The following is a 15,378-nucleotide window of genomic DNA, read 5'->3' as shown; positions in this document are numbered from 1 at the left end:
CCGAAAGCCAGCTTGACTGAGGGAGCAAGAATGTGAGCCGTCAGGATGAACTGGTGGAGGCGTGGCCAAGCCTCCTCTCCAGCAGCCAAACCAGGTGAGCTCAGCCTAGACCTGCTGGGGCAGGGAGGTGGCCTGGCTTCAGCAACCCAGCCAAGGGCTTCCCTCAAAAGTGGCAATTAGGGCTTTGGGGGCAGCCCTCGATTCCACTGAGACAGCCTGCCCTTGACTTCGTCACTCTCACTCTGATGAAACTCTGACAGCAGAGGGTGTGGCTCTACGTGTGGCATTCCAGAGTTTAACAGGCTGAGCTCCATCCGTCCGGACACCATGGCATCTTGGGTGAGATGTTTCACCTCTCTGAATTTCAGTTTCCTCTGCAAAGCGGGGGCCAATCAGAGCTATCCTCACTGTGAGGATCATAGGAAATGTAAAAAAGATGTCTGACAAAATATGTGGCGTAGGCCTGGCGCGGTGGCTCATGCCTGTAATCACAACACTATGGAGGCCGAGGCGGGTGGATCACCTGAGGTCGGGAGTTCGAGACCAGCCTGACCAACATGGAGAAACCCTGTCTCTACTGAAAATACAAAATTAGCCTGGCGTGGTGGCAGGTGCCTGTAATCCCAGCTACTCAGGAGGCTGAGACAGGAGAATGGCTTGAACCCAGGAGGCAGAGGTTGTGGTAAGCTGTGATCAAGCCATTGCACTCCAGCCTGGGCAACAAGAGCAAAACTCTGTCTCAAAAAAAAAAAAAAAAAAACAAAATCTGAACAAGAAATGGGAATTGTTATAATAATAGTACTTATTATGATCATCAGCAGCAGCATCACCATTATCCTCATCATAAATATTATCAGCTACAGTGAATGAAGGAAAAGGCTTTAGTCACAAGCTCAGATTCTGTGGCCAGAGGGACAAGTGACTCCAACACAGGCCCTGGAGTAAGCTGGCATTGACCATTCTAAGCAATAGGCATTAACACTGACTAGGTGCAAGGTAGTGCTCGGAACACCGCATTAAAGTTCCCCAGGCTCAGCACTAACAGCATTTCAGGTGGCTGATTCTTGGCTGTGAAGGCGGGCTGTCCTGTGTATTGCAGTAAGCTTAGCAGCATCGCTGGCCTCTACCCACTAAATGCCAATGCACCCCTCTCAGTTGTAACAACGACACATGTCTCCAGTCATTGCCAGATGTTCCCTGGGGAACACCATCACCCTGGCTGAGAAACACTGCTTAGCATGGATTAACTCATTTACTCTTCACAACTTATTATTATCCCATTTTACAGATGGGAAAACAGAGGTACAGCGATAAAGCAACTTCTGCAAGGTTACCTGACGAGTAAATGGCAGGACTGGTGTTGACCCCAGGAAGTCTGGCTCTGTAGTCCCTGCTCTCAACCACTGTGCAATAAGCCGCCTGTACAACTGTCTTTCCTCCATTGTGAATGTTTTCTTTTCTTTCGCTGGCTGGATGCAGCCTGTGATTGGTGAGGGAATACGACCGGCCGGATGTGGCTCCAGCTCTGCCTCTGATCAGCTGAGCTCCTGCTATCCCTAACACCTGAGCCCCAGGGTTGCTGCACTCTTTTGAACATGTCCCTTGTTCCAAAATTATTGTTGGGTAATGGTATGTTGTGGTGCGATGGACCGAGATCATCCCCAGGGGCGTGCTGGAGGAGCAATAGACAGCCACGGTTGGGCAGTGCCAAGCTTTACTTTGCTGAGCCGGGAGTCTGGGGGAAGATGAGAAGCTGGGGGTGAAGAGAAAGGAGGGAGAGAGGTGGTGAGAGAGCTGGCCACCATGGGCGAGTGGCTGTGTGGAATGCCGTGTGCCTTTGGCTCTGGGCAAGCCCGGGTATGCAGTGTGGCCGGGTGGTGAGGTGGCCCTCTCACACCTCTATCAACACCGTGAGAAGAACCATCCCTGGACAGCTGCCGCCTGGATCCCAGAATGAGCACATATGGCACAGACCATAGCCCGGTCCACAGGGAGAAATAAGTTCAGCCGGACCCATGGCTAGAAATGGAGCCCCCCAGCAGAGCCTAGGGTAGAGCAGCTAATCCCCAACCTCCTTCAGACACAGGAGCAGGAGTACATGACGTCACCTCAGGAAATGATAACTGCTGGGTTTGGGGATCATTTGTCACACGGTGATAGCTGACAGGGACAGCACGCTATTGCACAACCCCAGCAGCTCTGCCAGAGGAGCGGTGAGCCCACTCTCTGCCGCTCACATACATTCCCGGATGCCAGGTGCACATGCCACTGGCTGTGCGCACACTCCATGTTCCATGCTATCTCCAACCCCCAGATAAAGTGACACATCCGGTCCTGAGTCAGGAATCAATGAGAGTTAGGAATTGGGCCCCTTAGAGCAGAGATTGAAAGGCAATCTCAGGGCACAGCCATGTGTATACGGGTATGCCAGGGAACCGTGGGTGCACAGTCACTCAGGAATATGTACATAGCCATGTGTGCCTATGAAGAGGGTCTCTCCTCTGTTGCCTCAGGACTTGCCAGGAGGTTCGGATTCTTCATGCCCACCCATATAACTCACATAACTTAGCACATGACAATGATGTAAATGGTACCCCTCTGAGTGTAACACTCTGGTGCAGTGCACAACCTGAACATCAGGACACAGCAACACTTACATCTATGAAGCAACCCCTGTGGGGACAGAGTTGGGATGGGTGGGAATAAGATGTTACAAAAGACAAATCTGACCTTTACATTTTTGCGCATCATCTTAACTGAGCTCCTAAAATCCCTCTGTGGCTACAACTTTCCCATGAAGACAAAGAAGACTGGCTCATTCTGGCCAGTGTGACCATCCTCTGAATTGTTGAACCATGCTCGCCATATCTCTTTCACGTAACAATTTTGCTAGAGCTGATCTGCGAGTTATGAAAGTCACAAGCACGGCTATTTTGTGTTATAGACAACAAGAATAAAACATTCTGAAATGTAATTAATGCAATTTAGCTTCCCGAATCACACGGGAGGCTAGGCTGGGAGACAGGGAAAGGCAGAGCTATGGGTGCCCCCTTCGGCTGTTCAAGGTGGCACAAATCCGAAGAACAGAGGATTCATGCTGGGCCCAAGAAGGCCAGGCCCAGAGACGTGTGCTTCTCCACCCTGCCCATGGGCTGGAGTCCCCCAGGGAGCTTTGTCAGCCCATTATGCCCAAGTAATGCCCCGGCCAGACCAATGACACTGAAACTGCTGGGAATGGGATCTGGGCACAGTATTGTTGATTCCGTTGTGCAACCAGGGTTGGGAAGCCAGGAGTATCACCATGTTGCTGAGGTTCAGAGAATGACACAGATTTCAAGAGTTGGGTGGGAACTGATGAATTGCATCAAAATTCCCACATAGCACTTCTGGGAGGGGCAGCCTGCATTTCTGAGATGGCTGGAGGAGATTAAGGTACTGCTCATGAACTCCGAGATGACAAATATTCCCAACAGAACATCAGGATCTACCAATCTCCATCTGAGATAGCAAACTGCGTCCCCTCCACCACGTCCTCAGCACACACACTGGATTTTCACACCTTTTAAATAGCTTGCCATCATCTGAAAATGAGGAGGTCTCGCATTTTTAAATCCTCTAGTTTCAATTTCTCTCAGGAAAGAATAATCAGTGGAGATGATCATCTTGGGTCTCTCTGTAAGTGACAATTGGCTGAAGCCAAGTGGTGGCTGCCTCTGAAAATGGGCTCCAGCCAGCAGCGTGGCCCCGTGGTACCTGCCAGAGAAGCTTTGAAGGTCTTCGAGTTGTTTAGGCTTGCCCTCATCCTTCCTTCCAACAAGGTTATAGACCCTTGTGTGTCCCTTCCTGAGTCACTTACATTATCATCTTGATTTGTACTGCCCAGTATGGTAGCCACTAGCCACCTGAGCCCTTAAAATATGGTATTTAGTATGAATGAGGAGCTAAATTTTTAACTCACTCACTCACTCTTTCTTTTCTTTCTTTTTTTCTTCCTTCCTTCCTCCCTCCCGCCCTCTCTTTCTCTTCCTTTTTCTTTTTTCTTTCTCTTTCTTTCTTTCTTCTTTTCTTTCTTTCCTTCCTTCTTTTCTTTTCTTTTTCTTTTTCTTTTCTTTTATCTCATCTTGAGAGAGTCTCACTCTTTTGCCCAGGCTGCAGTGAAGTGGTGTAATCTTGGCTCTCTGCAACTTCCACCTCTCAGATTCAAGCGATTCTCTCTATTGCCTCAGGGCAGAAGAGTGAAAACCAGAGAGATGGTAGCTTGAGAAGGACTGAGCCTCTCAAGTAGCTGGGATTACAAGCATGTACCACCACACCCGGCTAATTTTTTTTTTTTTTTTTTGAGACGGAGTTTCGCTTTTGTTACCCAGGCTGGAGTGCAATGGCGCGATCTCGGCTCACCGCAACCTCCGCCTCCTGGGTTCAGGCAATTCTCCTGCCTCAGCCTCCTGAGTAGCTGGGATTACAGGCATGAGCCACCATGCCCAGCTAATTTTTTGTATTTTTAGTAGAGACGGGGTTTCACCATGTTGACCAGGATGGTCTCAATCTCTCGACCTCGTGATCCACCCGCCTCGGCCTCCCAAAGTGCTGGGATTACAGGCTTGAGCCACCGCGCCCGGCCTAATTTTTGTATTTTTAGTACAGACAGGGTTTCTCCATGATGGCCAGGCTGTCTCGAACTCCCAACCTCAGGTGATCTGCTTGCCTTGGCCTCCCAAAGTGCTGGGATTGCAGGCGTGAGCCACCATGCCCGGCCAACTTTATTTTAACTAATTTAAATTTAAAACTAGATACTTGTTTCAGTTACTGGAAAAGGTATAAATATGTTTAGAACAACTTGGATACAGAAATCTACTTTACCAACTGTAAATCGTATGAAATCTAAATACGCATTAAGGATTTCTGATGAAAATTTAGCATCCTATTGGAGATTGCTGGAAATGTAAAATACACACTGGATTTTGAAGACTTCACATTTGAAAATGTAAACTATTTCTTTCATGTTTTATACTGATTACGTGTGAAAATATTCTGGACACATTGGGTTAAATAAAATGCTGTTTTTATTAAAATAACATTAAGTATTAATGTTGTTAATCTGATCATATTAAAAGTTTTAGACCAGACACAGTGACTCATGCCTGTAATCCCAGGATTTTGGGAGGCCAAGGCAGGAGGATCATCTGAGCCTAGGAGTTGAAAATCAGCCTGGGCAATACAGCAACACCCTATCTCTACAAAAAGAAAAAAAAAATTAGCTGGGTGTGGTGGTGCATAACTGGAGTCCTAGTCATTCAAGAGGCCTAGGCAGGAGGATTGCTGGAGTCCAGGAGTTTGAGGCTGCAGTGAGCTATGATTGTGTTACTGTACTCCAGCTCAGGTAAAACAGTGAGACTCTGTCTCAAAAAAAGCAAGTTTTAAATAGGCTTAGTGTCCTCTGTAAACCAAAAATAAAGTCTTAAGTCCCCCAGCCAATTGAACAGACCCACTCACTTTTGCAGAATCCCAGGGAAATCTGCAAAATTGCATCGGTGGCCATGATGGGATGGGAGGTTGGACACACCTCATTATTCTCTCCTCCCTTTTGTATTTAGGCGCAGCATCTGACCAGCATTAATGTTAAAATGGACATCACAATGGCCAGGCATGGTGGCTCACATCTGTAATCCCAGCACTTTGGGAGGCTGAGGCAGGTGGATTACTTAAGATCAGGAGTTTGAGACCAGTCTGGCCAACATGGTGAAACCCCATCTCTACCAAAAATACAAAAATTAGCCAGGTGTGATAGTGTAGTCCCAGCTACTCAGGATGCTGAGGCAGGAGAATCGCTTGAACCTGGGAGGTAGAGGTTGCAGTGAGCAGATATCTCACCACTACACTTCAGCCTGGGTGACAGCGAGAGACTCGGCAAAAAAAAAAAAAAAAAAAAATTATAAACAGGACCTATTGCCATGCCAGACAAAGGTGAACTCACATATTCCTACGAGTAACTCTGACCCAGGATATTGGTTAATGGACTTCCTTCTCTGAAACATTCCTTTCTGCTGACTTTAAACTTTTAGACAAAGCTTTACTCTAACCAATTGCAAATTAAAGAATCTGTAAATCCACCTATAACCTGTAAGCCCTGGCTTCAAGATATCCCACTTTTTCCAGCCAAACCATTATACAGCTTCCATGCGTTGAGTTATGTCTGCCTGGAACGCCTGTTTACCCTAAAACGCATAAAACCAAACTCTAATCCAACTGCCAAGGACACAGCTTCTCAGGACCTCTTGAGACTGTGTTCCCAGGCCACGGTCACTTATATTGGCTCAGAAGAAACCTTAAAATATTTTACAGAGCTTGTGTAAAAGAGGTTTTCCCATTCACACCTCGGTTCTACCACAATCCTCACCATGCCCTAGATGTTACACTCTACCACGTGCTGGGAAAAGGTCTTGACGTGTGTGTGATGGACTCTATATTGTTGACTGAGAAATGATGGCAAGGAACACCAAGCTGTTCCCAGGCAGAAAACTGCTCAGGGCATTATATAATAGTGAGAAATATATACCGGTCATGCACTAGTTAAACCAGTTCGCAAAACACAGGTTACATGACCTGGTGCCCATTGCTGACTCGCAGAGTGCTTTCTAGCTGATTTTCATTTTGGTAGTGAACAGGCACTATCTGCCTGTTTAGTCCATCTTTATGAATAAACACTGAACATCCACTTATTAAAAATAATCACTTGAGGCCGGGCGCGGTGGCTCAAGCCTGTAATCCCAGCACTTTGGGAGGCCGAGGCAGGTGGATCACGAGGTCGAGAGATCGAGACCATCCTGGTCAACATGGTGAAACCCCGTCTCTACTGAAAATACAAAAAATTAGCTGGGCATGGTGTCGCGTGCCTGTAATCCCAGCTACTCAGGAGGCTGAGGCAGGAGAATTGCCTGAACCCAGGAGGCGGAGGTTGCGGTGAGCCGAGATCGCGCCATTGCACTCCAGCCTGGGCAACAAGAGCGAAACTCCGTCTCAAAAAATAATAATAATAATAATAATCACTTGTTCACAAAGAATAAATACATGGGTCAGAGTGTGCTCTGGGCCTTCAGCTGGGAAGTGCCGTCAGTCTCCAGATGTCCCACTCTGTTTCTCATTTTTGCACATTATCTTTGTGTCTGTTTCTTAATTCCTTCAGCACCACCTGGGTTGGGGTCTCCACGACCAGGCTGATCTCCGCAGCCACATGACTCCCTGAAGGTTCCACTTAACCCTTGCAGGCACCAGAGTTGACAGCTCCTGATCTATAACATCTGCCCAGCTGGTTTTGGGTAGGGAGCGGCACAGTGGGGAGAGCTTTTTAAAATCTTATGAAAGTTGTGGATCCTCTCTCTGGAAAACCGCACACACACACACACAGATGTGCAACATTTAGCAAATAATTTTAGTGGCTCTCGGATCTTTGAAGCTCCATACTTGAGCCCCAGATTAAGAACATCTGGTCTTTAATGCCTTCAGAAAAGACCCGCAGAAAGAGCCTCAGGCTGGTTGCCGTGGTTATACCTCCTCTCAGGCTGGCCTAGGGGTGAGGCACGGCCTCATTATCTCTATCTTTGCTGCACGCACCTTCAGGATCAGCATCACCTGGGAGCCTGTTAGGAATGCACATTTTCAGCCCTCGCCCCAGAACTACAGAATAGAAACTCTGGGGGTGGGGTGCAGCAGCCTGGGTTTGCGCAAGCCCTCCAGGTGACGCCAAGGTGCTGATCTAAGCCCCAGGTTGGAGGGAGGGAGGCAGGATGACACCTGGGGGTGGAAGCAGGTGCTTGAAGTTTAGAAAAGCAATATGGAAGAGAGGCTGCGGGTAGGCAGAATAACCCCCTCACCGCTACCCACACCTCCCTGGAATCGGTAAATGTGTATGTTACATGGCAAAAGTGGGATAAAGGTTGCAGATGGAATTACAGTTGCTAATCAGCTGACTTTGGGGAGATGATACTGGATTGCCTGAGTGGGCCCAGTGAAATCATAGGGTCCTTAAATGGGGAAGAGGGGGGCAGAAGAGTGAAAACCAGAGAGATGGTAGCATAAGAAGGACTCAGCCGGTCACTCTTGGCTTTGCAGATGCAGGCAGGCCACAACTTAAGGAAGACAGGTTGGCTTCTTGAAGCTGGAAAGTTGATTGTCCCCGAGAGCCCCCAGAAAGGATCACAGCCCTGCCCACACCTTGATTTTACACCAGTAAGATCCATGTTGGACTCCTGACTTCCGGAACTCTAAGACAATACATCTGTATTGTTTCAGCCGCCAAATTTGTGGCCATCTGTTATTGCTGCAACAGAAAACATTGACTACAGTGGCTGAGGACCAGGGCCCTGGAGTCGCACTGTCTGGGCCTAGGTCTGTCCTCTTATGTGTGGCTTATAAAATCAGGGTGATGGTGCGATAGTATACAGAAGACAGTCGCGATGAAATGAAGTAAGGGCTGTAAAACATTCAGCCCATAGGAAGTACCCCAAAAACATGAACACACAAGGCTGCTTTCCAACCAATGTGCAGACTATAGTCCACTTAAGACGGGCAAACGGCCTCGGGGGACAGAGCAGTAACTAGAGAACTGGAGGGGCAGTGGGCTGAGGAGAGGCTTCCTGGAGGAGGAAGTGTGGGAACTCAGTTTGAGTTTATTGTTTTTTCTGTTGTTGTTTGAGACGGAGTCTAGCTCTATCACCAGGCGGGAGTTCAGTGGTGCAATCTTGACTCACTGCAACCTCTGCCTCCCAGGTCCAAGCAATTCTCCTGCCTCAGCCTCCCAAGTAGCTGGGATTACAGGCATGTGCCACCACGCCCAGCTAATTTTTGTATTTTTAGTAGAGATGGGGTTTCACCTTGTTGGCCAGGATGGTCTCGATCTCCTGACCTTGTTATCTGCCCACCTCGGCCTCCCAAAGAGCTGGTATTACAGGCGTGAGCCACTGCACCTGGCCAGAACTCAGTTTTAAAGGAACAGTCAGTGAATGTCAGAAAGGAAATGAGATATGCAAATCTCCCAGGAAGGGGAGCAGGTCTTTATGATGGGAACTCCAAAGGAATTTCCCTGGTGGATAGAAATCTATATTAGGGTTTAGTGAGAACAAGGTCAGTAAGAAATAAATGGTAGTGGGGAACGTCTCTCCAAGCAAATTAAAATCCAGAAGCCATCACGGAAGAAAGCTGAGTTGATTACATCAGAACTTAAAACTTTTGTATGACGAAAGACACTATAAAAAATGTCATAAGAGCTTTTTCCTCAACTGAGAGGAAATGTTTGCACCAAATGATAAGGTGTTACTATCCAGTCTATGTAAAGATTTCCTGGAAAGCAACAAGAAAAAAAAATACTTAAAAAAATCTACTAGGAAAGTCGGCAGCAGATAGAAATCAACAAGTCACAGGAGATAAAACGCAAACACCCTATGTGAAAAGATGTGGAGCCTTGCAAGTCAGCAGGGAAATGCAAATTAAAACAAGGATGAACTACATCTATCAGTCTGGCAAACACAGAGGAGACTGCCAACGCCCAGGGCTGGCAAGTGTCGAGAAAAGGCGTACTCACACTTGGATGAGCATCTTCTGGTCAACTTGGGTAGACTTGGTGATGCCTAACAGGAGGGGAGGTGGAGAAGTGGCTTCCACGTTGCAGGCAGGGTGAGGACCCCAGGGTTGCAAAGGACGCAGCCTAACCACTCGTGTAATCACGTTCACCTCTGCTTCCTTGTGCGAAAAAGAGGGAAAATAGGAAGCCCCATCCGGAAGGACCTGCCCTTTGCTGGTTTGTAAGCAGGAGGGGCCTCCAGGGAGACCCCTCTTGCTGGAGGGCCCTGGAGGAAAGCAGCTTGCAAAGGCTTTTTCCTGCAAAGCTGATCAGAAGCTCCCAGCAGCAGCCTGGTTCCCGGAGCTGCGGTCCTCAGGTGGTTGTTCCGGGTTTTGATCCAGGAGGATGTGTGACAGCGAATGGCAACCATAGTCTGAGTGCCACTGATTCTACAAATGAAGCAGGCCCAGAGAAGTGAGGGAAACTTCCCAAGGATGAGTGGAGGATTTAGGACTCAAATGCAAATCTTTCTACCATGCCAGGGAGTCAGTAGTCCTGAATGTACTTGTCCCATGAAAACAAGCCTGTGCTATTTGGAGTCAGCTCAAAGAACTTCACCTTGGACCACTGACATCTGACACAAATTGTTCAGTTCCTACACGGTGGGCACTATACTAAGCCCTCACGCACATGATGCTCAGAGAGATTAAGTAACTTCCCCAGAGGCCCACAGCTGATAAGTGGTGAAGCTGGGCGTTGAGATTCAGGCTGTCCTACCCTTGACACATTTAAACCACGTGTGGGTGATTTATTAGTGCTTGGGTTCACATACAGGGGGGTGTATCTGGAGGTTTAAAGGGACATGATGTCTGGAGAGATCAGCTGGCATTGACAGCTGATCAGAGACTTGAGCTACACATGAGCAAAATATGAGTGAAGGTGAACCTTGTAAAGGTGATTGAGTCTACAAGCTATCTGTGTGCAATCAGCCAAGTCATTTAGCCTATTATTGATTAAGAAAATCTGCCTGATGCACTAGACTCAAAATGCATCTTTCTGCCTCTCTGATCTGCCTTTGAACTCTGCCAGACACTGAGCATGTGAAAAGATGCTCAACCTCGCCACTAATAATAAAAAGGGTGAATTAAAACAACAGATGGGTTTCTCTCAATCCAATTAGCTAAGACTAAAAAGAACAATAATGTCTGGTTAAGAATGTCACATCTACTAGGAAACAAGCTTACACCCCCTTGGCAAGTTTAATTGGGTACAGCCTTCCTGGAAAACCAACTCCCAAAATATGTTTCACAATGTTAAATGTATCCACCTTTAGATGCAATGATTCCTATTCTGAAAATGTATCATAAGGATAAATACGCAAAGATACATGTCCAAGAACATTGCAGTATAGCTTATGACAGCAACCAAAAGAGAAAAATAAACAATCTACAATTCCATCAACAGGAGGCTGGTTAACAAAAGTCCTCTTCAATCATAAAATGAAACATCACACAGTCTTTAAAGAGGACGGTGTAAGGGCAGGTGCGGTGGCATGTGCCTATAGTCCCACCTACTTGGGAGGCTGAGGCAGGAGGATTGTTTGAGTCCAGGAGTTTGAGACCAGCCTGAGCAACACAGCAAGACCCCTTCTCTGCAAAAATTTAAAAAATAGCTAGACGTGGTGGCACATGCCTGTGGTCTCAGCTATTTGGGAGGTTGAGGTGGGAGGATCACCTGAGCCTGGGAAGTTGAGGCTGCAGAGATTTCACCACTGCACTCCTGCCTCAGCATGGTCAACAGAGCAAGACTCTGTCAAAAAAAAAAAGATAATGTTGATTTCTATGTCTTTCCAGGAAAAGATATTATAAAGAGGGAAATGTCATTTATAAAATAGTATACATAATATAAACCAATTCATGTATATAAGTACAATTATGTACATGGATTGGGTTATATGTCTGTTTTACATATACATATATGTAAATATTTATGAAGCACAAATCCTATAGGATGTATACTTAACTTTTCACAATTGCTATTCTTGTGGGTTGGAGGTGGGAGGGGCAGGTGGATTTCACTGGCTACTTTTTTTGCATTTTTATAGCAATCATGAATTAACAGAAAATATATTTCTATTGGGGAGCAGGGATAAGGGGAATCCCAAGTCACCTCACTCCCACTGGGTCTCTGAGGCACCTCCCAAGGTCAGTGTTGCATGGTTTTAAGACTAAGTGACTTAGACATAGTGAATTCTGCATAGACAGTGAATTCTGCACCTCACTCACATTATGGCAAGTTCTGTTTGGTGGCAACACTGACTCTACCCATCCCTGCTCAGACCTTCCCAGTCAGTGTTTAGTGTATTACGTGATAGTGGACCAACGTTATGTCTTCCTCCTGGGCCAGCCTGTGGACACCTTAAGGGCTGAGAGAGCTTCTTATTCATGCTTATGCCCTCATGTCCATCGCGGGACTTCATGTAGAGGCAGTGAGCATTTCATTCATCGAGGAAATATTTTATAAGCACCTACAATGAGCCAGCCCTGTGCCAGTGCTGGAGAGCCGTGGGTAAACAGAACAGACCCAGGTTTGCATACTGAAGGTTGCAGTCCTGCTGAAATTTATTGAATAACGAAATGACTCACAAGTAAGTGAGTGGTGAGATGAACAGACTCAGAGGACTGGGGAAGCTAACCTAGTGACCTATAAGCCCACACACAAGAACACTGACCTGGAGCAAACAGACCAACCCTGTCCCAGGGAAGTGGTTTTCACTTTTTTTTTATTTGACCGTGGAATCTCTTCTCAAAAAACAAGAGTAACAGTGATATTATTATAAGCTGATTTTATAAGTTTAATTTAAAGCACTTACAGCTCATACAATCAAGATAATTTTGGTTGACAAAAAACATTTGGGATACTTGAGTGGAGGTAGTATTTTTACTAGTTGTTTAATACTTGAAAGATATAATAAAAATTAAATTCAAATAAAATATTTGCAGAAACTTCATTAAAAAAAAACACTGTTCTGGAAGGAAGAATGTTGCTTTTGTTGTTTTGTTTTCAGTAATAAAGAGAATGAATGATTCAAATTTTAAACTCTCTTAAGTATTATTCATTTGTTCATTCAACCAGTAGTTATTAAACACATTCAATTGGTCAGGAGCTCTTATAGTGAATTCAATATTAATATCCTCAAAGATCACAAGGAACCAGGAAATTAAGGGAGGGTGGTGGTAGGGTCAGGCGAACAGCCATAACAGATAGGTAGGTAGGTAGATGGATGGATGGATGAATGGATGGACAGACAGATGATTGGAAAGGTGGTGTGATCAGCTGAATCACAGCTCATCACATTAAGATGTTCTCATCCTAATCCTCAGAATTTGTGAACATATGTTATCAGGCAAAAGGGACTCTGCGGATGTGATTAAGCTACGATCTTGAAACTGGGAGATGATCCTGGATTACCCAGTGTGCCCAATGTAATCACAGAATCCTGATCAATGAAAGAGGGAGGCAGAAGAGTGACAGAAGGAGGCATGGTGATGACAGTGGAGGGCCAAGTCAGAGAGAGATGTGAAGGTGTTACAGAGCTGACTTGAAGATGGGAGAGGACCATCAGCCAAGGAATGTGGGCACCGGCAGAAGGTGGAAAAGTCAAGGAGACGGGTTCCTAGAGCCTCCAGACAGAATAGAGCTCTACAGAGTCCGCGATTCGGGACTTCCACCATTCAAAACTGTCAGATAACAAATTTGTGTTGTTTTAAGCTACTAAGCTTATGTGATTTGTTATAGTAACAACAGAAAATTAATACAGGTTAGAGAGAGAGAGAGAGATGATAGATAAGCTTATATAATTTGTTATAGCAGCAATAGGAAACATATAGATAGATACATAGATTAGATATAGATTAGATAGATGATAGATAGATAGATACACAAATTTGTCTTTGGCTTATTAAGGTTGATTCTCATTAAAATCATATCCTGAGTAATTCTGAGTAACTTTTGCCTGGGATAGGGCAGAGCCCCACGCACATGGGAACTCAGGAACATGATGTATGAATGAAATGGTCTCACCAAGCTCCCCCTCCCTTTCCTGAGCCTAGAAGTTGTTCCCTTAAGAGAAACCTAGGACTCAGTTGTCCTACAATCAGGATCACCTCCTCCCTGAATCTCGTCTCTGAGTACAGACCTCATCTAGTCTGCAGGTCCTTGGGTGGCAAATGAATGGGGCAATGGGGGTCTCCTGCTGCAGGTGTGTTCCAAGCTAGAACACTTTTGGAGGGCAGTCTGGCTTAAGATCCTAACATTCCTTTTAAACGTGCAACTACAAGTCTAGGACGTGAATTTTACCCATGCACATCCCCAGAGATGTTCACTGCTGTATTGCTTAGAATTATTAAAAATTGGAACCAACCTAAATGTCCATTAGCCAGGGACTGATTCAAATGAACCAAAGGTATCCACAAAGTTGGATCCTGGCAGGCCATTAAAGTGAATGAATTCCATCTTTAGGTTACTGGCATGTAAAGCTGTTCCAAACATGAATTAAGGGGTTGGGGGGAAAACCTTGCAAGCACATGAATACCATGATCCTATTTGTGTAAAATGATACGAGTGTAGGTTTGTATGTCAAAAAGTTCTCCCAAGGTGTATGTCAAAACTTTAGCAGTAGTAGGTTTTCAAGAATAAGCATGTGTATTCCTGTACTGTCTGACTTTCTATAATAGTCAAGTTGTAATGTGATGTAATCATAGTGGGGGAAATGACTATTTGAAAATTCCGTCTGGCTGTCAGTGGCAGGCTGAGCAGGAATAAGGGGTCACCAGTTCTCAGCGAGGTGACCACACGGCCACACTGACCCAGAATCTTGACCCAGAGACTCCTGAATCTTGAGCCCCTGGGCCCCCCAGTACTCTACATCCAGAGGAAGAGGAAATGGCACATACTGGTGTCATTGTCACTCACGGTCTCTAAGAATCTAAAAGTCAATGGCCCCTGCAGGAGGCCGGCAGCATGAGCCCAGGCAATGCTGTGTCCTAGGAAGGGCCTGGGTGTGGAGTCCCATGGACCACGGCTAGAAGCCGTCACCACTTGACAGACCGGTGACCTTGGGCCAGTCCCTGGACTCTCCAAGCCTCTGTTTCCTCATCTGTATGACAGAGGAAGATTCTTGCTCACAGGGATGTTGTGAAGACAGATGGCACATGTCCTGGCGCACAGTAGGGCCAACCTCCCTCCCGCTCCCGTGACTCCTGTACCTGCAGCCCAGGTCCGCCCAGCGCTGGGCGCAGCGCCTGGCAATGCGAGCCCGCGGGATCCGAGGACACGGTGAGGCTAGGGACGCTGGGGCCAGCCTCTCCATCTGGGCGGCCGGGAGGATGGCAGGCTCGGCCATGGGCTGGCACCTTGAGGATCCTGGGCCGCCGCGGTGCCGCAGCCGTGGGGCTGACTCCTCGGCAATGTGAGAGGGAGGAGGGAGGCAGGGCCCCCGTGGCACACCCACTTCCCAGACACCCTCAAGCAGGACGAATGTCCAGCCTTCTCCTGGGGCGGGGCTGGATTGGCCGGGGCCACCTGCAGGCAGGAACGCGGACGCACATTCACCCCTGAGTGCCGCCCACCGACACTGGAACTCCCAAGTGGAAATGGCGCTGTTCAAAAACTGTCATGAAATATGATCCGCATGCCCACCATTATTACCTACAGCCCTCCCGATTTCAGGGTAAGACCACTTGAATAAAGCACCTGGCCGATATGGGTGGAAGAAGTGCTCAAACCCAGGGGGTTTTATCTGGCAGGACCATTCCCTCTGA

General features: G+C 46.9%; 1 protein-coding gene across 1 annotated transcript in view; it reads right to left on the bottom strand.

The window, feature by feature from the left end:
* ARHGAP40 (Rho GTPase activating protein 40) overlaps positions 1-14,996 on the bottom strand; it is a 47,166-nt gene extending 32,170 nt beyond the window's left edge. The window contains exon 1 of the mRNA XM_010346865.3: positions 14,824-14,996. Within this exon, the coding sequence (XP_010345167.1) occupies positions 14,824-14,960 (137 nt within the window). The 5' untranslated portion in view covers positions 14,961-14,996. The remainder of the gene's footprint in view (positions 1-14,823) is intronic.
* Positions 14,997-15,378: the final 382 nt, after the last annotated feature.

The sequence above is a fragment of the Saimiri boliviensis genome, chromosome 9, assembly GCF_048565385.1.
Source record: "Saimiri boliviensis isolate mSaiBol1 chromosome 9, mSaiBol1.pri, whole genome shotgun sequence".
Classification (NCBI taxonomy): Eukaryota; Metazoa; Chordata; class Mammalia; order Primates; family Cebidae; genus Saimiri; species Saimiri boliviensis.
The sequence above is the reverse complement of the archived record's forward strand: the minus strand, read 5'-3'. Positions and strand labels throughout refer to the sequence as shown.